General features: G+C 40.5%; 1 protein-coding gene across 7 annotated transcripts in view; it reads right to left on the reverse strand.

Annotated features, from left to right (window-relative positions):
* The window catches only part of ARHGAP8 (Rho GTPase activating protein 8), a 185233-nt gene that overhangs the window by 90590 nt on the left and 69532 nt on the right, over positions 1–25111 (reverse strand). For 6 of the 7 annotated variants that reach the window (XM_069763343.1, XM_069763338.1, XM_069763341.1 and 3 more), the window contains one exon: positions 6651–6731. In XM_069763343.1, coding sequence (XP_069619444.1) covers positions 6651–6731 — 81 coding nt within the window. Of the gene's footprint in view, positions 1–6650; positions 6732–9715; positions 9840–25111 lie in introns of all 7 variants that reach the window. The other variant, XM_069763340.1, reaches the window with a different exon arrangement.

Below are 25111 nucleotides of genomic sequence, written 5' to 3' on the forward strand. Positions count from 1 at the left end.
ACATCAGTGTTAGATCCCTGAAGGTCCAACTTCCAGCAACTCTGTTGATCACTTCATCGTAGGTGACGTGGTGAAGCCGGAGTGGTACAGCTCCGTACATCAATGAGTGACCATGAGTGATGCAAGGTTGCAATATCATTCATGGCAACTCCATCATATGCGGAGCTGTGGCACCTCCAGTGCGTTGCGACTCCTCGATCAGCCGATCAGTGATTTTGTCATGAGACGGACCATCGTTGATCTTTTAGTTATGACTTATCCTATCCAATATTAAAATCCAAGTCAAACTCCTTTAGAAGTACAGCAAATTGTATTTATATGTTTTATTGCTACAGTTGATTCAATCCATTTGCTCTTAATAAATTAAATAAAGGATTCTTGTCTTGTAAAATATGCGACCCTCCTGTAAGGCTTCCTGTTTATGCTAGATTTATTGGTTGTCGCAGAGGAACAAAGTGAACCCATCCGTGGCAATTTTTATGTAATGGGCCTCTAAAGCTTTAGATGTTTATGTCGCCACATCCTATTAACCTGTGGAACGGTCATATAACCAATGGCCCTTGTGATGAGGACGATTATAGATTTATAGCCAATCCTGTCTGCTTAATAAAAAAACTAGGAAGAAGAGGGAACGAACATTTGCTCCATTAAATTAAACTGTTTCAATTAAGGAATAATTACACTGGGGAGCAGTAATTACGTAGATTTTCTTTCACCACTGAGCTAACGAGGGTCAGCTAATTTCTCCAAAAGAAACCTACGGCAAAACGTAAAATAATCACAAAATTATTTACAGCATGACATAACAAAACAAGCCTTAAAAAAAAATCATGGGTCAAGGATTCGACCACCAGTTGGCATCTAGGAGGGTTTTCCGAGTTCTCCACTCTAAAGGGGACAAATTGTGCAACTTGGGATTTTCCGACCCGCTTCTATTGCCCTCTTCTTGTTAAAAGGTATTTGGGGTAAAGCAAAAAAACTAAAGCTATTGAATAAATTAATTCAACCAATTTGCTAATCTTTCTCATTTCCGGCTATTACTTTTCAACTTTTCATACATTATTCTTGGTTTTGGAAAATTAGGACTTCATAAAGTCTTCAATTGACTTCACTTTGGTGTGTGTTATTTTGAGATTCCTGCTATCTGTAACATCTGTGCCAATTCATGTACCTCGGTCTCTGCTTTGGCCCCTCGTTGGCCGTGCACCTTTGTTGCTGGTGACACATGACAGCGACAATCCTGATATTGCCCTAGGACTTTTGGTGGCACTTAACCAGAGGGCTGTGGTTAATTTTGGTCTGGTATGGATTACCGTACTCCTTCCTGAGCGTCAACCCTGGGCTGGGCTGTCCACTCTTCAAACCCCTGAAGCTCTGATTTCCACTGCCAGTCAATAGTTGTGATTTCTTGGTCTATAGTTCTGCTCTATGCTTTTGTTGTTTAATTTTGGATTTGTCCCGTTCTTTGACCTCGGCTTTGTTTATTGACGTTTCTCCTGCCAGATAGTTTTGTACCTCCTGGTTCTGGCCCGGCTATGTGACTATTCTTCTTGCCAGCTTGCTTCACCAAACAGCAGCTGACTCCATAGCCTCAGCCTAGTGGTCCCTGTGAAAGTCCAGATCCCTGTACAGAGAGGTTATAGGGTGAAGGCCAGGGCAAATCCAGGGATCTGGAAAACAGAGTAGCTAGCTCAAAGCCATTTTAAGGTGCCATGTGATGGTAAATAGTGCCCTTTGACACCACCTTGACGGTAATCTATCTCTAGCGGTTGGTTCGAGTTTCTCAGTGAAAGACATTTATGAAATGGGTTGAAGAGCTTAACTTTTGAGAATTCTAGAGGGGGTCCAAGCTTCTTGTAGTTCCATTAATGATACCTTTCAGTGGGTGGTATTGAGTGCACCAGTTCAACTTTGAAGAGACATTACGCCTCTACAAGATCTGCTGACAACCTATGGGACCTGGAGAACTAAGGCCAACATTGGAAGAAGCAATACATCAGATAAATGAGACTGTACAATTGATTCCTATATATGCTCACAGAGTACAGTTATTCTTAGAGATGTCCTTGAAAATGACTATGTAAATGAATTGTAGAGCACACTGGCCTTCCTGCAGACATTTAGTATAATATTACAAACTAAGCTAAAATTTCATGAGCTTATACAAAATTGATGTCCCTCTCGATTGGCCACTTAAAAAGATAAATTTGCTGGCTCGGACACTTTAGGAAGAAGAAAATGTCAGCTTCGCGTATGGTTATTGATCGTGGCCGGCAAAGTGCCCACTACCTACAGTAGATGTTGGACTGGGATCAAATCAATTTTCTTCACGTTTTATCACTTGCCTATTTGAAATGTTACTTAAGAAAAGCTATAAAAGAAAGCAAAAATGAAACTGGGCTATTGTAATGTGAATAGAAACGTAGTTAGTCTATTAACAATTTATCACTTTGAATTCACTCCAATCCTTCAAGGCTGGACTTTTCTAATAATTATCTCCAATTATTAAGCTTCCTTTGTGTCCACCAAAAGCCAGTCATGGTACAAATGTTCTTCATTGACCTCTCCATAAAAAAAAAACCTACATTTGATTTTATTGGAAACATTGCTAAATCCATTTCTAGTTCTTCTGGCCCTGAGCTTCTCAAAATATCTACTTTAGCCTCGCCAGCCAGAAAAAACGTCTTTTTTGATTTTACTTCTGGTTTTCATTAGGTTTTCTAAGCAGCACACCGATCAACAATCGGTGACTACTCTGGGGACCTCAACCCAAGAATCCCATTGAAGAACACTAGACCTTACCATACACTGTACATCAAAGTTGTCAGAGCCTACCGGTTTTGTCTGTAATGGTCAACCAACGGATGTGTGTGAAGTCTTCCTGACTTTCCGCTAACTGATGATGTTGGAGGAGAGAAGGATCAGGCCGATGGAATTTTACCACCTTTCGCCGGAATTCCATGTTGAAAACACATGAAAACTCTGAAGAGCATTCTTCAGGAGAAATAGTGATCTACCGGATGATTCATGTGTATGACAGGCTTTAGATTCCTCATCTCAGTTCTGGCAAAGCCAATCCAAATGTATTTTGTGAATCCATGTCTACGATCCAAGTGACTTTGGTCTACAAGATTTCAGTTGCACCAATGCAGAACCAAATGTGTTTTCCAAATTTGTTTCTACGGTGAGAGTCAAAACACCACGGTGACTTTGGTCTAGAAAGAGGTCGACGATTGTTATGGTGTGAATGAGAGTTGAACAAATATATTAGGGTGGAAATTAATTGTACTCGAATTTTACAAAAGGACTCGCCAGAATGATGATTTTTTTTTTTTGTAATTCGCACATACAAATTCAACTAGATGGCTGCCAGCTGGCCACCAATTTGCTAAACTGTATAGGGCTAGCAAAAGTTAAAAATAAATAAAAATAAAATCTAATACTCACCTCACTGCTCAGCTCCTGGTCACCTCTGCTGCTTGTTCTCCTCCATACGGTCGTCATTGCCGGCTCCTATTACCGCTACCATGTGCTGAATCCCAGGTTACATGCACGCTAGGTTTGGAACATATCTGCGCATGCACGTCATAAGGTCGTGGCAACATTGTGAACTCAATACATACACTGCACCCCTCTGAAGGGCACTCTGGACACTTCAGAGGGCCTAGTCCAGGGCCTAGTCACACCGGAAGCTCTGCCCTAACGTGAAGATGCCCAAGGTTTCAACGTGCTGCAGCAGTAAGAAGAGGTGCCAAGGACTGTATGGAGGATGGTGAGTATTGTTTTTTTCCACATCTTACTGTTATTATGCTCTTGGGTCTTTCCAGGTAAGAGCATAATAATTGACATTCAATTTGCCCGGCATAAATTTGCTGCATATCAAATTTCCAGGCAAAATCCAGCAAATTTAACAAACTCAAACTTCGTTAGATGCACTCCTAACTAGTGGATATCTATCCATGTACGCTCATTTTACATGGTGCCCAGCCACTAGATCCTACATTGCAAAGGACTTCAACTTTCACCGCCCCGCTTAGTCGGGTGGCATGAATGATTCATTGCTTGCACATGTTGACATGTTGGTGTTTCATAAACATGAATATTTAAGCATCTGATCCATAGATCTGCTCAGAATTCGTGACTGACACTTAAAGACCTGCTTGATAACCACAACGAACTAAATTCTGCCAGGAAATCCCGCTCATCTCCCGACACAACCTCTAAATTCAATTTCTTCCTGTACGTTCTAAAAAGTAAACAACGTCTTCTCGGTGACATTTCACGAGGCCGGGAGATTGATTATTTCCCTCAATATGCGTAACAGCTCATTTTATTAGATGCTTTGCCTGAATATAGCAAGAGGACCTTGTGGGAAATTAGTGCTTCAGATTTATACATACCGTAGATATTTACAAAGAAAAATATGACTTTTTTTGCATGGGATAACGAGGCAATCAGACTTTTTTTTAAGATACTTAGCTAACCTTTTTGGATATGAAGGTAAAGTATTAGGTGAATTCTCTGACAATTAATGCTGGTAGAACTTGGGATTTCTACGACTTTCCAAAATGAAATGCTCAAACGCCTTCAAAGCAATGTTCCCCATCTTGTTAAGTTAGTGTTTGTCAAGGTTTTACGACATACTTGGCAACTCTCTTCTAACATCTGGATGTTGTCACAAAAAGGAGACATGTCTTGAACTGGTGGAGTAAGCAACTCTCCATCCCTCCCAAAAGCTCCTCGAAACAAGCATTTTCTTGAAGGTTCCCAGTGCCTGGCACTGGAATTCTTTGGAGTAGCCAACTTCAAAAGTTGGCAATTATACAAAATCTGACTTCTGGAATACTCACTGATTCAGAGCTGTGTACCCTTCAAAGTTTTCAAAATACAAAGATTCTCCAACCACTTTAAAAAAAAAAAGAATTCAAGAAGATCAGACTCCCGTTGATTATAACAGGGTCTCCTTTTCATCGAAAACTGTTCTCGTACATGTGTTGTCTTTGGTACTGCAGCTCATTCAACTCAATCCTCAAATCTTCAAAATCGTATTAGGACTTCAAGGTCAATCAAGCCCTGGGACTAATGGGGGAACGGAAAAGGAGATAAGGTTGATGCCTCCTGAGACATCTCCTTTGGCTTTGTATATGGGAGCCCAGGACCACAAGTTACTTTTTTTAGAATATTTTTTTTTCAGTGTCTTTAGAAGATGAACTGTAAGAAATATATTATCGTCATTTGAAATCAATACATCATGAAACATACAAATCCGGGACAACCCCCTAACAATAAGATCTGAACCATTCCTCTGTTAGGACTTACAGGTCACTAGGACTAATGGGGGAAAGTTCAACTCAATTGAGCCAAAATATCGAGAAATTAGAAAATCTGATGAAAATGAGTTAGCCAGATTTGCTCAAATTTGGATAGAAAAATTAGATTTTTTTTGGTAAAAGACGTTTATTATTATTGTAATTTTCTCCAGAACTCAAAGCAGAATAAATGGAGAGTTGAAAAATGAAAAATATTATGCTCCCATTGTTCCTTATTTTTTCTGGTGCCCCAACTCTCTGTCCGGTTCTCCGTATTCTCCTCTTCTATCTTCTTTACTCTTCCCTTCTTTCGGCACTCATGAGGCCCTGCACAACGTTGTGACGTATCATGATGTCACTTGACGCCTAGTCAATGCCGAAGACACTGAACAGTAAAGATAGAAGAAATCAGGAGATGGAGAGCTACAGTGCGAGGACAGGTGAGGAGCAGCGGGAGTATAATTTTATTTTTTAACCCCTTTTCAGTCCCCAAAAAGTATCAAGCAAAATGGCGACCCCTTTCCCTTGACTGATTTGAGTTGATTAAATTGCAAAAAAGAGGTTCTGGAAAGTCTTAAATTTTGGAGGTGAAATTTGAACCACATTCGATTTGCCCTCTAAAAAAGAAGCAAAAAAGTTTTAGTTTGAATTAAAAAAATAAGTAAAACTTGAGAGTCCTCAGAGGTCAACAGAAACAAAAAAAACCCAGCAGATTGTAGAAACTTGTGACTGTTTTTCACTCCAACTGACAGTTTCATTTCCTTACAATGTCATCTTCATGTGCTGATGCAAGACAGAGAAATATTCTCTTCTTCCGGGCATCAACTAAAATCAATTGATGACTGCGCGATGATTCATAAAACAAGCCTTGCTCTTATGTTCCTACTCTAGGTTACCAAGAGGACAATTAGTTCTTGAAAAAAAAAGTTAACGAAAAACTCCAATATTTGACCATGTGACTATGGATTATGGAAGAACAGAATGTGGATTCTGGAAGGATAATATAAAAGTGGACTGTGGACTATGAAAAAGTGTCATGAGTGGGTCGTGGCTACTGGAAGACAGGCTTAAGAATGGGCATTGTACATTTCCAGGTTTTTTTTTACATAAATTTCCATATTTATGATCAATGCTTCTCAGGAACAAAAGCCTCTGCAGATATTTCCCACAGGTCAATCGGCAAAGTACCACCGAAAGTATGACGGTTGGTGGCCAATCTTGATTTTCTTAGGCAAGACACATCTAAAATCTCTAGGCACTTTAACAACATCCCTTATGGTTGAGGCCCCCATCTTACCCCTTGTATCGTCTCATTTTTGCCAAGAGAAAATGTCAACTCACCGGACTCCTTCATTCAGACTGTAGAGTTCATGATCCTGCAGCCCCTTCTTCTGGAAGACTGAAATTACTCCATTTTGTATGCTGTAAAGTAAAGGAGAACACTTAGGCCCATTATGTCCAATTTGGTGTATTTAACACATATAATGCTGGAGAAGAAAGTCAGGGGAATTGAAGTTAAATGGATGGAAAATAAATGTTCTGCCTTTTTTTGGTGTTAAAAATATACTATGACCATGGTTTCAGTTCTAAAAGAAATTGTCTCCAAAGCTTCCCAGTATCCAAAACATTAAAGGGTTTGCACAGGATGTTATTCTGCAACTTCTATTATGTCCTGACAACGGAGACAGTAGGACCACAAGTGGGCAATCATTGTAATATCTGGTTGTATTTTTGGTGGCCTAGTTTTGGCTAGGTTCGTGACCACTGTCATAGAAGGTTGCATTATTGGTGGTCTAGAATTAGTCTAGTTGGAGACCACATGTAGAATAGGGTTGTGTTTTTGTGGCCTAGTGTTGGAGACTATAGAATGGAGACAAATGAAATATAGGTCACACATTCGGGTCCACTATAAAAAAGATTTGTGCTTTTATGGCCGAGTTGGGGATTACAGGTTAGGGATAACTAATATAGGGTTGTATTTTGGTGCCCTAGTATTGGCCTTGTTGGGCACCATACGATCAAGACCACTGCACTATAAATTTGTATATTTGTGTGGCCTAGTTGAGGACCACAGAATGGGGACTGACAGAACATGGGGTTGTATTTTTAGTGGCCTAGTATTGGCCTAGTTTGGGACCATAGGTTGTGGATCAATATATTATACGATTGTATTTTTGTTGGCTTAGTTTTGGCCTAGTTTGGGACCACAAAATGGAGACGTATGAAATATAGGATTATATTTTTAGCGGCCTAGTTTGGGAAAATAAGTTGTTGATAACTATATTATAGGGTTGTCTTTTGATGGCCTAGTATTAGCCTAGTTGGACAGCATTGATCACGGAGCACAGTAATATGGGGTTGTATTTTTGGGTGGCCTAGTTATGTCTAAGTTGGGGACAAGAGAATGGAGACCTACAGAATATATGGTTGTATTTTTGGTGGGCTAGTATGAAAACCATAGGTTGTGGATTAATATAATATAGAGTTGTATTTTTCGTGGCCTAGTTTGGGGCCATAGACTGTGATTAATTTTTGGCGACCTAGTATTGGATTAGTTGGGGACCTTAGGCTGTGAATCCCTATAATATAGGGATACATTTTTAGTTGTCTCATTTGGGACCATATGATGTCTATCAATTTTGATGGTCAAGTATTGGCCTATTTGGGCAGCATTGATTAGAGAGTATTATAATCTGGGGTTGTATTTTTGATATCAAAGTATTGTTTGTTTGTTGTCTTGGTTTTAGGCTTAGTTGTACCGTTCATTAAATCTAAGCCATCAATAATTGCGTTGTGACAACTTTACTTCCAGTTAGATAGACTACTTTAGGAAGAATCAGAAATGAAAAGCGACATGCCCTGACAAATGGGAAGCCTCGTCTCCGAGAGAACCTGTAATACATATAAACTGAGGTTTTCAGACTGAGCCGAGACGTCTTCCCTCAATAAGATAATGAAATGCAAACACGGATGATAATAATGCAACGAAACAGAGCAAGACCGGGAACTGAGGCCGTTATACGTGTGATAGACATATGAGACATGACACATAATTTACTGAGTCCAATCATCTTCCCTGCTAGTGATACTAAGACTAAAAGCAATGGAATAGGATGCAGAGGAGCAGTAATTTCTTATAAGATCCATCCAATATAAATAAATTATTTTTGATATCTGTTGAGGTAAGATGAGTACACAAATCAGGACCCCATCTTCAGTTGGCAAAATAGAGAACTGCCGAAATCAATTGGTGTAAAGCTCATTTTCCCTCCATCTTTACTTCCGCATGTTGAGGGATCCCAAAAGTTGAACTTCCAGAGATCAAATTTTACCAGGTTCTGATCACTGAAAATGGATTACCCCTTAACCCTGCTGTTGTCTTCGGTCAAAAATGACCCACCTTGAACTTCAATATTCTTTAAAATATTCAAGATGCGGCTCTGAAACCCGTGGCCGACCGACCCATCCTCATTTAAGTCAATCAACCACAAGTTTCAGAACCGCATCTTGAACACCCCCAAAAATACCAAAGTTCAAAATCGGTCTCCCCAGACCGAAGACAACAATAGGGTTAAAGGGGATGCTAATGACAATTTCGTCATGCAATGAATTAGCAGATCTTATCATGGATGGTTAGAGTCCGCCTAAGTGGAAGACGTTTTCTGGGTCCATTTCCTCTCTAGCTTTTAGAGAAGGGTTTCTGATTTTGGTACCCAACTCTATGACTTCCAAATGATTTTTTAGGACATATGGACAGGGTTTATCCTGATGGGCCCACACCAATCATCACTATGAAGGCACATTATCATGGTGGAATCATCAAGACAACCTTCTGTCTATAAACAGCTTTCCCAAGCGATCAGATGATGCCCACTGGTCAGCTTTGTGACATTTTTGCTTAGCCACATAATGACAAGTCATGGAAAACAAGCATTAGCTGATTCCACCAGAGCAGGAACCGCTCATATTTAATGGCTTTTTTACCTAGATTATCAACAGGGTTTGAAAAGGAAATTTAGACGTGTTGTCTTGCTAAGACAACAAATATACATAAAATTAAGAAAAGCCACCAATTCATTCCAGGAAGGACCTCTGCCAATAGCTCCCTAGATCTTAGCAATTTCCCAGTATAAAGTAAAGGATTATTAAAGCAGAAACCAGAGGAGCTACAAAGAATACAACTGGTTGAGGAACATTTTGTGTTGGGGGCTTCTATCTCATGTCACTTCCGTTCCCCCCACACACAACTGACAGACTGCGAGATGAATAATGAATGAGACTTTCGGCAGCAAAGCTTCACCGGCCAAGAATTTCAGGAACATAAAGTAAGAGGTATTTTGTCAGCCCCATGCCTGTGCCGGCGAATTGGTTGCAATGAGCTGTGATGATTGCGTGAAGGCTCCTACCAGTCACAGACGCGTGGCAGGAGTCGTTGGGCAGCTCGGGCCTTATACTTCTGCTTTCTTTCATTATCCATCTTCTCAAACTTAAAGCCACATCTTAGTTTGGAGTTAATTAATAAGCATTAGCCTAAGAAAAAACAAATTTCACTTTTGTCATCGCCTTAAAATTCCATTCGTGTAAGTTTTTGATGGTAAAAGAAGGCAACGACCATTATGGTGTTGATGATGGAGAGAAAAGAAGGTAATGGGTTATTAACATACGGAAAAGATATCTATTGTATGGCCAAAAATCTGGGCTTCTTGGTTCACAATGAGAGGCTGAAAACCTGTACAGACCTAGAACTTCTCACAACCAAGGTCATGGTCGGGTTGAGACTCCACCATCTGAAGAACTTGACTTGCCCAACCTGTCCAACCGTAGCCTAAACTAATCATATTTCCAGCTGTGGCATTTTTTGGAACTGTACAACATTATTATTTGAGCATCACATGATATTGTTATTTTGACACTGTTATATGTTCACGTTTGAAAAAAATATGGATGTATTTACTAATGTATGCGCCAGCAGATATCCAAAGCTGATTCTCAGATTTCTGCAGAGAATGGCCCAATATTAGGGGTAATTCTTGTTTTTTCTTTGCAGAATCTTTGTCAACATTTGACAATGAAATTGGATGAAATAATTATAAAATCCAACCATTGTCAACGTACCCATGTTATCACAGGGGCCTTCCAAATAATTGGTCTGGTCCTGGCTAGAATTTGCTACTGTAATATCTAGTCTCAGCATCACTCAGATGAGAGCACCTGTTCTCTATAAGACAGCTGCAGATGGATTCCTCTGCCGACTCTTTAGTCCTCTCCTAACTCCTATGTCCCCCTCCAGACTCCTATGTCCCCCCGCCAGAATCCTCTATTTTCTTCAAGACTCCTGTACCCTCCTCCTATGTCCTCCACCGGACTCCCCTGTCCCCTCCAGACTCCTCTGCCCTCTTCAGAGTCCTCTATCCACTCTAGACTCTTCGGTTTTCCTGCAGACTCCCCTACCTTTCCCCAAGATTCATCTGTCCTACACCAAACTCACATGTTCTCCAGACTCCTCTGCCCACCTTCAGACTCCTCTGTCCCCTCTAGACTCCTCTGTCCCCTCCAGACTTCACGGTCTCCTTCATACTTCTCTGCCCTCATCCAGACTCCCTTGTCTCCTTCAGTCTCCACTGCCTTTCTCTAGACTCCTCAGCCTTTCTCCAGATTCCTCTGTTCTCCTCCAAACTCATATGTTCTCCAGCCTCCTCTGCTCTCAAGACTCCTGTGTATTCTCCAGACTCTTTTGCCCTCAAGTCTCCTCTGTCCTCCTCCTGACTCTGCTGCCCTCCTCCAGACATTTCTGTTTTCTCCAGATTTATCTGTCCTCCTCTAGCTTCCTATGCCCTCTCCAGATTCTTATGCCCTCCTCCAGATTCCTCTGTCCTTCTCCAGACTCCTCTGCTCTCCCTCAATCTACTCTATCCTCACTCAGACTCCTCTGCCCTTCTCCAGACTCTTTTGTCCTACTCCAGACTCCTCGTATCTCGGTTGAGAGCAAAAGAATATACCTTTGGAAATCCAACCGGTTGGATCATTCTCTCCCTCGACATCATATGTTGGGGGAGAGTCTTGAGGCCTCCATACACATTGGACTGTTTGCTGATCCTGCTGATATTGCTGTAATCAGAAGACTTTAATCTAATGTTTATAGGGCCATAAATCCAAGGTTATATTCCACTGATTGTCTACATTTCCCAGATAATTAAGCTGGATAGTGTTTAACCTCTTAATGACCACCATACTCTAAAATTCCAGATGCAGCAAGACTCATGTAAAAAAGTATATTCCCAGAGATCGTGAAAACGTTGAAGAATTGAAATATAAACTATAACTTTGTATAATGAAAAATGGCAGAAATCAATTGAAAACTATCGTTTTTTTGTGTCTATGCACAATACTAATTGTCTTCTGTAATAGTTTAACTCAATCTATGCAACTTAAAGGGGTTGTCCTTAACTAAGACTATTTTTAGGATAGGTCACAAATATCAGATTGCTGGGGGATATGACATTCCGGAACCCTATAATCCGTTATTACTGGGTATTGTAACTGACAGAAATACACAGTGTACGGAGCTGAAACACTACAGTGTGTAGTGGCCATTCTTGGTACTGCAGCACAGCTCCCATTCACTTCAACAGGATATGCTGTAGGGGAGAACTGCCACTACTCGGTGTACAAAGTTATGGTGTTTCAGTTGTGTGCTTCCAGCATAAAGGGACCCGATTACAGCTGATTTTAGGAATATCAGACCTCCACCCTTTTTATGTTTATCACCTCCTGTAAGAATAAGCCATCGATATCTTAGGCTTCGACAACTCTTTTAAGTAAAGCAGCCAAAAAAGAAAAAAAAGAAGTAAACCACACCCATAAAGACCTCTCACTGATTTTTTTTTAATTAAATTGAGTATCTCATCTGATTGCTGCTGCTCCACTGATTCTGAAACAGTTTTTCTCTTGTTTCTGTGCCCATCCATTCCAAAGTTATGTCCCTTAGAAATAAAGAAGCACATTTTCCCTTTAAACAACTGGGTGCATACCACAAAACTTCTTTGGGCGTGGCCATGTTTTGATTGGCTTTTGCACCAGAGGAGAAAAAGCAAACGCCCACAGAGAAGTGCTGTGGTAGTCGCCCAGTTGCTTAAAGAGAAAAATTGAACCATTGGACATAACTTTGAAACAGAGGGGCGCAGAAGAAAAAGAAAAACTGTTCCGGAATCAGTGAAGCGGCACCAATCCGAGGAACCCAGTTGAATTAAAAATAAAATCCAGTGGAAGATCCCCTTTAAGCATGCCTGACTGATCCACAGAAGGAATAACAAATAATGTGTCATTTACCAAGAAAGGTATCTAGATTAAAAAAAGGTTAATGGAGCCTTGAGTCCGTACAGAAAAGATTGTGATACGAGAGGTGAATAATTCAGCTTTAACCTTTGAAATCCTACACAATCTTTTCCCCCTTCCAAGATATGATTAGTTTATATTGATGAAGTCCCATAATCCCTCGGCCGTAGAACTACAATAATGAAAACTCGGCTTTATGTTCAGAGTTTGTTTCCTTGGGACAATTGGATTAGAATAGAAACCACGGAGATTTGGATCTTAAAAGCTAATGTTCTAGTTCCCTGTCAATGACTGGAGTAAGTAAGGGATTAGCTGCAAAAAAGCAGTCAATGGGGGGCGGGGACGGGCCAAAAAAATATCTAGGACCTGGGGACAAAGATAGTTTGGAACAGGTGTGGTCATTAGGCGGAATAACAGGCCTCATTGAGAGCTTCAGAAAAGGTCTGGAGGCTTTGGTTTCTCCTCAAGAATATGGTCAACCATTGGGATAACTACTACCAAAGATGTCAACTGCCCCAAATTTCCTAGAACTCCTGGAATGACTAAGGGGTGAATTTTACTTAATATCATCCACAAGTGGGTTGGAGCATTTCAGTATGGGCTGGAGTGGTGCTTAAAGGAGACTTTTCTGTATATTTTTAAATCTAAACTAAGTACCTCAACTACTCTGTGATGATGCTCTGCTGATTCTCCTTTTTTTCTATTCTTGTCTGTGCCCCTTCGTTCCAAAGTTATGCCTGTTGGTAATGGGCACATTTTCCCTTTAACCAACTAGGTGTATACCACGGAACTTATCTACGGGCATTTCCCTTTTCTCCTCTGATGCTGGCCAATCAAAACAAGGCCACACCCACAAAGAGGTTCTGTGGTATAAGCCTAGTGAGTTAAAGGGAAAATGTGCACCATATCGGCGGGCATATCTTTGGGACGCAGGGACACAGAAGAAAAGGAAAAACTGTTCCAGAATCAATGGAGCAGCACCAATTAAAGGTGGTATTTCATGTAAATTAAAAAAATCCAGTAAACAGTTCCCTTTAAGTGCCCCCAGAAATGTTGCCATCTCTACTACTACCCAACATGGTGGAACAAGAAACTGTAGATAATTCCTGGTTTTGCTGAAATGTTCCTGGCCTCGGAATGGACTTGGCAAAACCACTCCCAAAAGTGTATTTTTTCATTCTTGGCCATTTTGGGAGTTTTCCAAAATTTAGCAAATTGTGAATATTGGTAGGTCCAACAAAGATCGATGGAAATTCAGGAATAAAACATGGAACTCCGTTGAGACCAAACTAAGCTTTTCGTGATGGGTCGCATTTACTACTAAAGGTGGACATGAAGTTTTGGGGGCGCTATTCTAAATTGCCCCATACATGCCAGATGAAAGTCAGCCGAACCCACCGCTATCAGAGGGACTGGCCAGCAATCTGATGTGTATGGGGGGCCTCCCACTCTCCCCCCAAGACGATAATGTTGGAATTTTTAGCATTGTTCTGTTGGAAGTACATGAATGAGCAGGCAAGTCGAGCACGCATGTGCATGTATGACTTGGGAGAGATAGCAGTCTGGAAACGAGACCATATATAATCCTGTCCTAAGGGTATGAATGACAATTCTCTTCTCTGATCCCAATTTAATACTTTTAGAAGGAATCTATCAGTGGGTTTCTGCTATGTAATCCGAGACCAGCATAATGTAAAGGGTGAGACCCCGATTCCAGCGATGTGTCATTTGCTGGTCTGCGTGCTGCCCTTTTGATACAATCACAGTTTTCTCTGCTGTAGATCTAGCGGTGCTCAGAATGCTAAGCCCTCTGTAGCCACGCCCATGCCATTGATTGGCTGCTTTCTGTGTATGCTGTATATTGACAGAAAGCTGTTAATCAGTTCTGGTTGGACTAGGAGGCACTAGACACCTAGTCCTCTAGTGATAATCTCCTGCTGATAAAACACTGATTTTATTGAAATGGCAACACACAGCCCAGTAAGTGATATATCGCTGGAATCAGGGTCTCTGCCCCTACATCATGCTTCTCTCAGATTACATAGCAAAAACCTGTTTTAGTTAAGTATTTTTTGCAGCCTTTTGATTGGACAGTGCCTAGTTTGGAACCGATTCCATCAGGATTTGCTTCAAATAAGTGACCCACACTATCTTTTTTGCCACCATGCGCTTTTCAAGACCTCTTCTGGAAAAAAAAAAAAAAAAGCAAAAAAACCACTGAAAATGCGGAACATATGAACAACAAAGTGGATGTCCCACAGAAATTAATAGAAGGAGTTTTCCAAGTCTTTATGAACTAGTTTTTGAGATGGATTTTTGAGTGGAATCACCTCTAAAAAAAAAATCCTCCAAAAAAAACAAAGAACATGTGTGAACATAGCCTAAGGGTTGACTACGGATGTGAAATTCTTCTTCCCGAGCTCATCGACACCCCAGAAGGAGGAGAAAAAAAAAAGTGATGGCTGCTATGGTTAGCGGAAATAGTTGTCGCTTCTCAAAACTTTGATAAATTTACAAAAGGTCTCATTTCTGAATGGAGATGCCCTTTAAGTTTTTTTTTTTTCAGACTGGAGCCAACTGATCCTCCGGTTACGGATGATGGGTGTTTTATTTCTGTACTAACCGCTAACTATTTTTTTTTATTTTTTTAGGAATTTTGCTTGCATCTTCCAAATGAATCACTTTCCTGCTACGCACTTACATAATTAAAACCGTCAGTTCGAATGGCGCAATGAAAAACGACGTTAGTGAATCAAACAGAAAACTTCTGAAAAAAGAACTTGGCAGGTTTCGAATACAGAGAGTACTGAATCACTGTCGGCCGCTGAACTCCATCGCATTAACCCTTGCTTCCTGCGTTAGAATAAAAAACTGCATATAGAGCCATTACTTTGAGAAAGTATTTAACCCTCCACACTCAGAACTTCCCATTATCAGACTATATTTTAGACAAGATTCAATACTAGGAGTTCATCTTTGAGCCATGTATTAGATGAGTGATCTGGAGTTGACTATGTATAAAGACCTTGACTGACAGCAACACAGGCAAGGCCATGATGATTATTGGTGTCGATCCAAGGTCCTGGAGCCTAAGGGGTCTACACGGGGTCCCATTGGCCCATATTAGAAGTCTATTAAAGACCCCAGATAGGTACCTCGTGGAGATTTGGGCCCATTAGCTTCAAGTTTCACCACTGATCATAAAGGATCTAGAAAGCTGATAGGGCTAATTATGGACTATCAAGTGGGGACACATATAAACATAATAAGGGTGCAAAAATGAGTTTGTGTGAAACTGGCCATAGTCTGTGGTCGGTCATTGTGCACATACGTAACGTTGAGTGAGGCCAAGGCGAGACAAAAGGTCAAAACGCTCCGAAGAACAGTATTCTAGAGACCAGTTGTCCCAGGTCTACAATGCTATTGGGATCACTAAGCCCACAGTCATGTGGGGACATATGTAAACGAAATAAGGGTACAAAATGCACCAGTATACACTTGTATGAAAATTGGCCATAGTCCGTGGTCCATCATTGTACACACATGTGACTTTGAGTGAGGCCAAAAGGGAGGCAAAAGGGAGAAACACCCTGGAGAACTTCATTCTGAGTACCAATTGTGCCCGGTCTGGAATGCTGTTTCGGTCACTAAATCCACAATCAGGTGGGGTCATATGTGGATGCAATAAGGGTGCAAAAATGTGCCAATATATGCTTGTGTGAAACTGGCCGTAGACTGTGGTCCATCATGGTGCAAACATATCACTTTGAGTGAGGCCAAAGGGAGACAAAATGGAGAAACACCCTGAAGAACTTCATTCTGCATACCAGTTGTTCCCGGTCTAGAATGCTGTTTCAGTCACTAAACCCACAATCAGGTGGGGTCATATGTGGATGCAATAAGGGTGCAAAAATGTGCCAATATATGCTTATGTGAAACTGGCTGTAGACTGTGTTCCATCATGGTGCACACGTATGAAGATCTCCATTCAAGAGACAAATTTTTTAGGGCCTACAATGCTGTTTGGGTCACTAAGCCCACTGTCAGGTGGGGACACAGACATACAGTGCCTACAAGTAGTATTCAACCCCCTGCAGATTTAGCAGGTTTAATAAGATGCAAATAAGTTAGAGCCTTCAAACTTCAAACAAGAGCAGGATTTATTAACAGATGCATAAATCTTACAAACCAAAAAGTTTTGTTGCTCAGTTAAATTTTTATAAATTTTAAACATAAAAGTGTGGGTCAATTATTATTCAACCCCTAGGTTTAATATTTTGTGGAATAACCTTTGTTTGCAATTACAGCTAATAATCGTCTTTTATAAGACCTGATCAGGCCGGCACAGGTCTCTGGAGTTATCTTGGCCCACTCCTCCATGCAGATCTTCTCCAAGTTATCTAGGTTCTTTGGGTGTCTCATGTGGACTTTAATCTTGAGCTCCTTCCACAAGTTTTCAATTGGGTTAAGGTCAGGAGACTGACTAGGCCACTGCAACACCTTTATTTTTTGCCTCTTGAACAAGGCCTTGGTTTTCTTGGTTGTGTGCTTTGGGTCGTTGTCTTGTTGGAAGATGAAATGACGACACATCTAAAGATCCTTGATGGAGGAGCGGAGGTTCTTGGCCAAAATCTTCAGGTAGGCCGTGCTATCCATCTTCCCATGGATGCAGACCAGATGGCCAGGCCCCTTGGCTGAGAAACAGCCCCACAGCATGATGCTGCCGCCACCATGCTTGACTGTAGGGATGGTATTCTTGGGGTCGTATGCAGTGCCATCCAGTCTCCAAACGTCACGTGTGTAGTTGGCACCAAAGATCTAGATCTTGGTCTCATCAGACCAGAGAACCTTGAACCAGTCAGTCTCAGAGTCCTCCAAGTGATCATGAGCAAACTGTAGACGAGCCTTGACATGACGCTTTGAAAGTAAAGGTACATTACGGGCTCGTCTGGAACGGAGACCATTGCGGTGGAGTACGTTACTTATGTTATTGACTGAAACCAATGTCCCCACTGCCATGAGATCTTCCCGGAGCTCCTTCCTTGTTGTCCTTGGGTTAGCCTTGACTCTTCGGACAAGCCTGGCCTCGGCACGGGAGGAAACTTTCAAAGGCTGTCCAGGCCGTGGAAGGCTAACAGTAGTTCCATAAGCCTTCCACTTCCGGATGATGCTCCCAACAGTGGAGACAGGTAGGCCCAACTCCTTGGAAAGGGTTTTGTACCCCTTGCCAGCCTTGTGACCCTCCACGATCTTGTCTCTGATGGCCTTGGAATGCTCCTTTGTCTTTCCCATGTTGACCATGTTTGAGTGCTGTTCACAAGTTTGGGGAGGGTCTTAAATAGTCAGAAAAGGCTGGAAAAAGAGATAATTAATCCAAACATGTGAAGCTCATTGTTCTTTGTGCCTGAACTACTTCTTAATACTTTAGGGGAACCAAACAGAATTCTGGTGGGTTGAAGGGTTGAATAATAAATGACCTTCTGAAAAAACTTTTCCCAATTTAAAAAAAAAATAAACAAAGAAATAGCATTCTTTTTTGCTGCAGTGCATTTCACACTTCCAGGCTGATCTACAGTCCAAATGTCACAATGCCAAGTTAATTCCAAATGTGTAAACCTGCTAAATCTGCAGGGGGTTGAATACTACTTGTAGGCACTGTATGCAGTCATAATAAGAGTACAAAAATGAGCCAGTATACGCTTGTGTGAAGCTGGTCATAGTTTATGGTCCTCCATAAGAAGTTGAGTAGGGCCAAGAGGAAAACACTCTGAAGAACGTCATTCTTGAGATCAGTGGACTACTGGCCATTGACAAATTTTCTTTTGACACATTATATACTTAAGGTCCACTCCGCAATTTTTGGAGTTGGAGTTCTCGTAGTAATGAATGGAGGGAAATGGAAATGCACAACCACCTATCCATAACTGATGATGTCTGACGGTGCCTTTTACTAGAGGGAGAACATGAGTTAGTCCAACAATTTGGTACACATCTTCTACCCTAAGGATCCTTGAAGTTATTCTTATCTATTCAGTGGAAATATGCCATAAACATCCGATAGATGTAAGTCCCACCAATGGCATTCTTGTCGAAATGACCATTGAAAATGTAAGAACACCTTCAAGAATCCTTGGAGTAGAAGATGTCCAACACATTGTAGACTGAAGCTGATGTTCTCCTTCCTCATAACAATGAAAGAATAATGTCTCTTAGCATGTTTTACTTCAACTATGACCAGGTTACAATCTTGGAAATGGAGAAGTGGCTTGTCGACAATCTTAGAATACCAGCTTCTCTAACGTATGGATTAACTCATAAAGTTTAGCACTTTAATCAAGTCTGGAAAGCTGAGTCTGACATTCCTCCCAGCCGGCTACAAGCAAGGCAGATATAAGCCTCAGAATAAATGAATTAGTTGCTCTGTTTGTGAGAGGGAGGAAAGAGGAGGAGCAGCTCCTTGTAGAATGGAAGCAACGCATTTTCAATAGACATTTGCAAATTGGACACTAAAGTGTAAATGGAAAAGAACAGAAGCTCAGGAATAAGTGGGGAGTCATTAAAAACCGTCACCCTGACATCTATGGTGTAGACATCAGTGCCACTTTCATTTTTTGAAAAAACAAGGCTAATAATCTGCTAATTCTGATCAATCATCCCATTGAATCACTGGAGAGGTGGCCATGCCGAGAGCATCTTTCAGCTATTGGGAAAACATGGGTTCCGCAATCCCTGTTGAAGAATGTACGTAGCCCTCTTCATCGAAACCTATTGGCGTGTCGTAATGAGTTAGACAAGCACAAATTAGTTCTTTCAAAAAACTGTAATTGAAAAAGATTCTGGGAACCCTGTTCTTATGATGGTGGAAAGCCTGCACTCATCAGGATTATATAGCACATCGTCATATAAATAATATATGTCTAACATTGGAATATGCCTTCAAGGGAACCTTCCAGGAGATTCATGCTGCTGAAACAACAATGGCTAAAAATACCGGTGTTTTGGCAAACAAGATATGTTGAAAAATGAGGCCGTCACGGGAAGAATAGGGTTTTGGCATGAATAGAAGAGTCTGGGCACATGAAGTCTCTAGATGTGCAGAGAAGCATTTAGGCACAAGATATTGACTATAGGCACAGAGAGAAGAGGCCAGGTGAAGGAATAAAAGTCCAGGCACAGGGAGAAGAATCCAGACACAGTGAGAAGATTCTAGGCACAGGCCCAGAGAGAAAAATCGATACACAACACAGCGAAAAGAGTCCAGGAACAGGGAAAAGAGTACAGGCACATGGAGAAGAATCAAGTCATGGTGAGAAGAGTTCGGGAACAGGGAAAAGAGTACAGGAACATGGAGAAGAATCAAGACATGGTGAGAAGAGTTCAGGAACAGGGAAAAGAGTACAGGAACATGGAGAAGAATCAAGACATGGTGAGAAGAGTTCAGGAACAGGGAAAAGAGTACAGGCACATGGAGAAGAATCAAGACATAGTGAGAAGAGTTCAGGAACAGAGAAAAGAGTACAGGCACATGGAGAAGAATCAAGACATAGTGAGAAGAGTTCAGGAACAGAGAAAAGAGTACAGGAACACGGAGAAGAATCAAGACATGGTGAGAAGAGTTCAGGAAGAGAGAAAAGAGTACAGGCACATGGAGAAGAATGAAGACATGGTGAGAAGAGTTCAGGACCAGAGAATAGAGTACAGGAACATGGAGAAGAATCAAGACATGGTGAGAATAGTCCAGGAACAGAGAAAAGAGTACAGGAACATGGAGAAGAATCAAGACATGGTGAGAATAGTCCAGGAACAGAGAAAAGAGTACAGGAACATGGAGAAGAATCAAGACATGGTGAGAAGAGTTCAGGAACAGAGAAAAGAGTACAGGCACATGGAGAAGAATCAAGACATGGTGAGAATAGTCCAGGCACATGAAAAAAAAAGTCCTGGCAAGGAGAGAAGAATTCTAGCATGGGAAAAAGTACCCAGGCATGAGGAAAAGAGTCCAGGCCCGGGGACAAGAGTCCAGGGTAGGTGAGGAAAGCAAAAACACAGGGAGAAGAGTTTAGGAACCAGGAGATAAATCCAGGCACAGGGCGAAGAATCTTGGAACAGAGAGAAGATTCCAGGTACAGAAAAAAAGAGTTCAAGCACAGAAAAAAAGATTCCAGGCATAGAAAGAAAAGAGTCTAGGCAGAGAAAAAAAGAATCCAGGCACAGGAGGAAGAGTCCAGGCACAGGGAGAAGAGTCCAGGAGCAAGCACATGAGTCCAGGCACAGGGAAAAGAGTCTAGGCACAACAAAAACAGTCTGAGCACAAGAAAAAGGGTCCAGGCACAGAAAAAAGAGTCCAGGCATGAGGAAAACAGTCCAAGCACAGGGAGAAGTGTCAAGGCACAAGAAAAACAGTTAACGCACAGAGAGAAGAGGACATGAACAGTGAGAATAGTCCAGGCAGAGGGAGAAGAGTCCAGGCACAGAAAGAAGAGTTCATGCAATAGAAGAAGAGTCCAGGCCAAGGAAAAACAGTCCAGGCATAGGGAGAAGAGGGGTGCACAGGGGTAAAGGGTCCAGGCACAGGGAGACTGGTCCAGGACCAATGTGAAAATTATGGGCACAGTGAGAAGAATCCAGGCTCAAGAAAAACAGTGAGGGCACAGGGGGAATAGTCCAGGCCTAGTGAGAAGAATCCAGGCACTGGAAGAAGAGTACAGGCACAGGTCGAGAGGTCGAGGAGTCTGCTCATGGGTCCGCTGGTTTCACCCAACCTAAGTCTCCATTTTCAAATAAGAAGAGACATCAATTAAGGCAAGTTGAGTTGGGTGGCAAAAAGTTAGAGGGAGCCACCCAGCTGACTCGATCCCAGTGACTGGAGTTTTCTTCCTATGGATGGCTCATATCTCAAATTACAAAACTCCACTAAGTTTCTGAGTAAAACAGTTGTTTGTATGTCATGCTGACTGAATTTCAGCCACCGTGATTCACCTGTCATGTTCTCCAAACTGTTTGATTGCTATGGATGATCAACCTTGGCATGTTTATTTGGTTGTCAATAAGTGGAGAAGCAAGACTAACAAAAATTGCATCTTAAATGAAAAATTTTTGGCATTCTTAGAGAGATTTTTTTTTTACCAAGATTACAAGTAATTAGCTATTCGAAGTGATATCATGCTGATCGGCAGGGTTTTGAGTTCTGGGATCCGCAAACAAGCAATCCCCTTTCGTAGACAGCAACGCACAGTGGTTGGTTCTCTTTGGCAATCCCAATTTTTTTTTAATAAAGAGGCAGCGCATGCATCCAATTCTGGGGGCTTTAGAGGTACCATTCAGATTAAAGGGCACCTGACCCTATATAAAATTTTCTAAAATAAGGATACACATATCACCTTATTGTATGAGATGAACATTGTTTCATCGGCCATTGAGCGCCAGAGCAACTTGTTTCAGTAACAGAGGGGGTAAATGACTTCAAGCGACTGTCTTCCAGTGATAAGGTGGCTGACTGGCCCCGAAAATCCTCAAGACTAATGAAGAAAGTCAGAAATCCTGCTTGTGGTGCAGAATGTTTCCCTCCACTTCACACTTACTTCCATGAACAAAAAACTAATTACATTTTGCAGGATTACAGTGTTTTGCGCTCCGCCGGATCACCTCAACCGTGAGAAGTCGCCGCTGCTATTTAAAATTAAACTTTTTAATTATTTTTTATTAAAGTGGAAGTCTATTTGTCTATGTTGGAAACATCTCATAATGACCTGCCTGCCAGAAGCTGATTTTTGGAGACAGAATATATACTAAAAAAAGATAAGTAATACCAGTTTAATGAGTTGCATTATTTAAGCCAAAATATATTCATTTTAGAATTTAAGGAAAAATCAAAATAATATTTTAATTTTTTTATAATAATATATTTATATATATATATATATATATATATATATATATATATATACATATATATATTATGACCCATCATACATTATGACCCAATCCCTTTGTTTTCCAGTTGTCAGAATTCTCTGGAGGCCATTCATGGTTATCCTGGATCACTCTATGCATTAATCTGTGTGGCCCAGTGATATCCAACCTTATATTTTTCCAGCTATTGCAAGACTCCCAGCATAAGACAGTCAGAGCATGTTGGAACATGTTTTATATCTGCTGGATAGCAACAGCTCGGCGTAAAATGAAGTAGGGAGACAGTTGTGATCAGAACTGATGAATCACAGCTCTATTAAACTCTATGGGAATGTCGTCTACGTATCTCCAACACATGGAGATTTTTGGGCAGTGAGCCAAAAGGGCCTAGCTCTTAGTAAGGAGTCCCTGTCATATGTCATATGACGCGAATAGTTGAGATTTGTCAAATATAAGACATCTAGTTTTGGTTAATGATCTCCATACAATTCTATCTAATGCAACAAATGTGTCTCAACTCATGCACCAAATGTCTGTGTAGTGTATATGACAGCTGTTCACCCAACATGACCCCTTCCGGTGATCTGTATGCCGTGTCTGTTGGTCATATGGAATAAGCAGGGGTGATTCTGATACTAACTTTACAGTTGATTTTTGTGCCGATCTTCATTGCAGATGCAGGTTCATCTTATTCAATGCTTTATGAAATCTACAGTCAACTCTTCAACAAAATCTGCAAGTAACACATGTGGAGTCTATTTCTGACCAAATTCCATAGCGGAACTTTACTTAAAAAACTCCAAAACTCCAAAACTACTAAGTACTGAAAGTTGTAGAAAGTAAAACACAGGGCCTGATTCATCATCGCAGTTTTTTTGCGTGAACACCTTTCAATTAGTGACTTTTTGATTGGCAACAAATTTTTTAATTTTAACTTTTTCTCAACTTTTCTTTAGCTGTTTAACTGTTTAACTTTAGTTAAGTTTTTTTTACATTTTTACGTCACTATGGCCTTCCGGATGTTTTAGACTGAGTCACGAAATGCAACTTTAAAAATAACAATTTGCAGAATTTGATCTCTACTCTAGCCCCTTTGGAGTGATTTTTATGTACGTCAGTAAAAAGTGTCATTTTTTGAGACATATTGACGTTAGACTTTTTGAGCTCAAAAGCAGTATAAATAGTTAAAGGTGGAAACTTGAGAAAAATTCCTGACTCACGTGTGTCCTTTTAATAAATTTGGTTAAAAAAAAGCAGCAAAAACCACAAGTGAAAAAAAAAATATTCCTGAATAGTGTGTGTCCTTTTAATAAATTTGGTGGAAAAAAAGTCAGCAAAAACAAGTCAAAAAAGAAAAAAAAATATTCCTGAATTCTGTGTGTCCTTTTGATAAATTTGGTGGGAAAAAAAAGGTAGCAAAAACCACAAGTTAAAAAAAGAAAAAAATATTCCTGAATCCTGTGTGTCCTTTTGATAAATTTGGTGGGAAAAAAAGGCAGCAAAAACCACACGTCAAAAAAAGAAAAAAATATTCCTGAATCCTGTGTACCTTTTTAATAAATTTGGTGGTAAAAAAGACAGCAAAAAGCACAAGTCAAAAAAGTAAAAAATATTCCTGAATCCGGTGTGTCCTTTTAATAAATTTGGTGGAAAAAAGGCATCAAAAAACACAAGTCAAAAAAGGAAAAAAATATTCCTGAATCGTGTGTGTCCTTTTAATAAATTTGGTGGAAAAAAAAGTCAGCAAAAAACACAAGTTAAAAAAAAAACATCCTGAATCGTGTGCGTCCTTTTTAATAAAATTGGTGGAAAAAAAGTCAGCAAAAACCAGAAGTCAAAAAAGAAAAAAAATATTCCTGAATCCTGTGTGTCCTTTTAATAAATTTGGTGGAAAAAAAGTCAGCAAAAAACACGAGTAAAAAAACAAAAATTCATGAATCGTGTGTGTCCTTTTTAATAAATTTGGTGGAAAAAAAGCAGCAAAAAACACAAGTAAAAAAAACATCCTGAATCGTGTGCGTCCTTTTTAATAAAATTGGTGGAAAAAAAGTCAAAAAAGAAAAAAAATATTCCTGAATCCTGTGTGTCCTTTTGATAAATTTGGTGGAAAAAAAAGCAGAATAAAAGACAAGTAAAAAAAAAAAATTCATGAATCGTGTGTGTCCTTTTTAATAAATTTGGTGGAAAAAAAGCAGCAAAAAACACAAGTAAAAAAAAAAAAGAAAAGTAACTTCAAAAAATGCAAATTGAACAAATTTTTATGGAACATTGCCTAAGGGTTTCTTCTGGAAACGGCATCGGAGGTCCTCACTAATAGAAAACACGCTCATAACAAAAACGTTTGGTAACTTTTTAATAGTGGGACCGATTCATCAAGATCGGCGTTGTTCAATAGGCGTGCTGGAGTCAGACGTTTCGCCTCTTCATGAAACCACAAATCCTATTCTTGTCCCTGCTGGAGTAAGATTTGTGACGTAGCGAACGGCGCTGATCCACTTTGTCGGAGCTAGGCAATTAGGGAGTGAAAATTTTAGCGACTTGAATCAAAATCTTAA

Source organism: Ranitomeya imitator, chromosome 4 (genome assembly GCF_032444005.1).
Source record: "Ranitomeya imitator isolate aRanImi1 chromosome 4, aRanImi1.pri, whole genome shotgun sequence".
Lineage (NCBI taxonomy): Eukaryota > Metazoa > Chordata > Amphibia > Anura > Dendrobatidae > Ranitomeya > Ranitomeya imitator.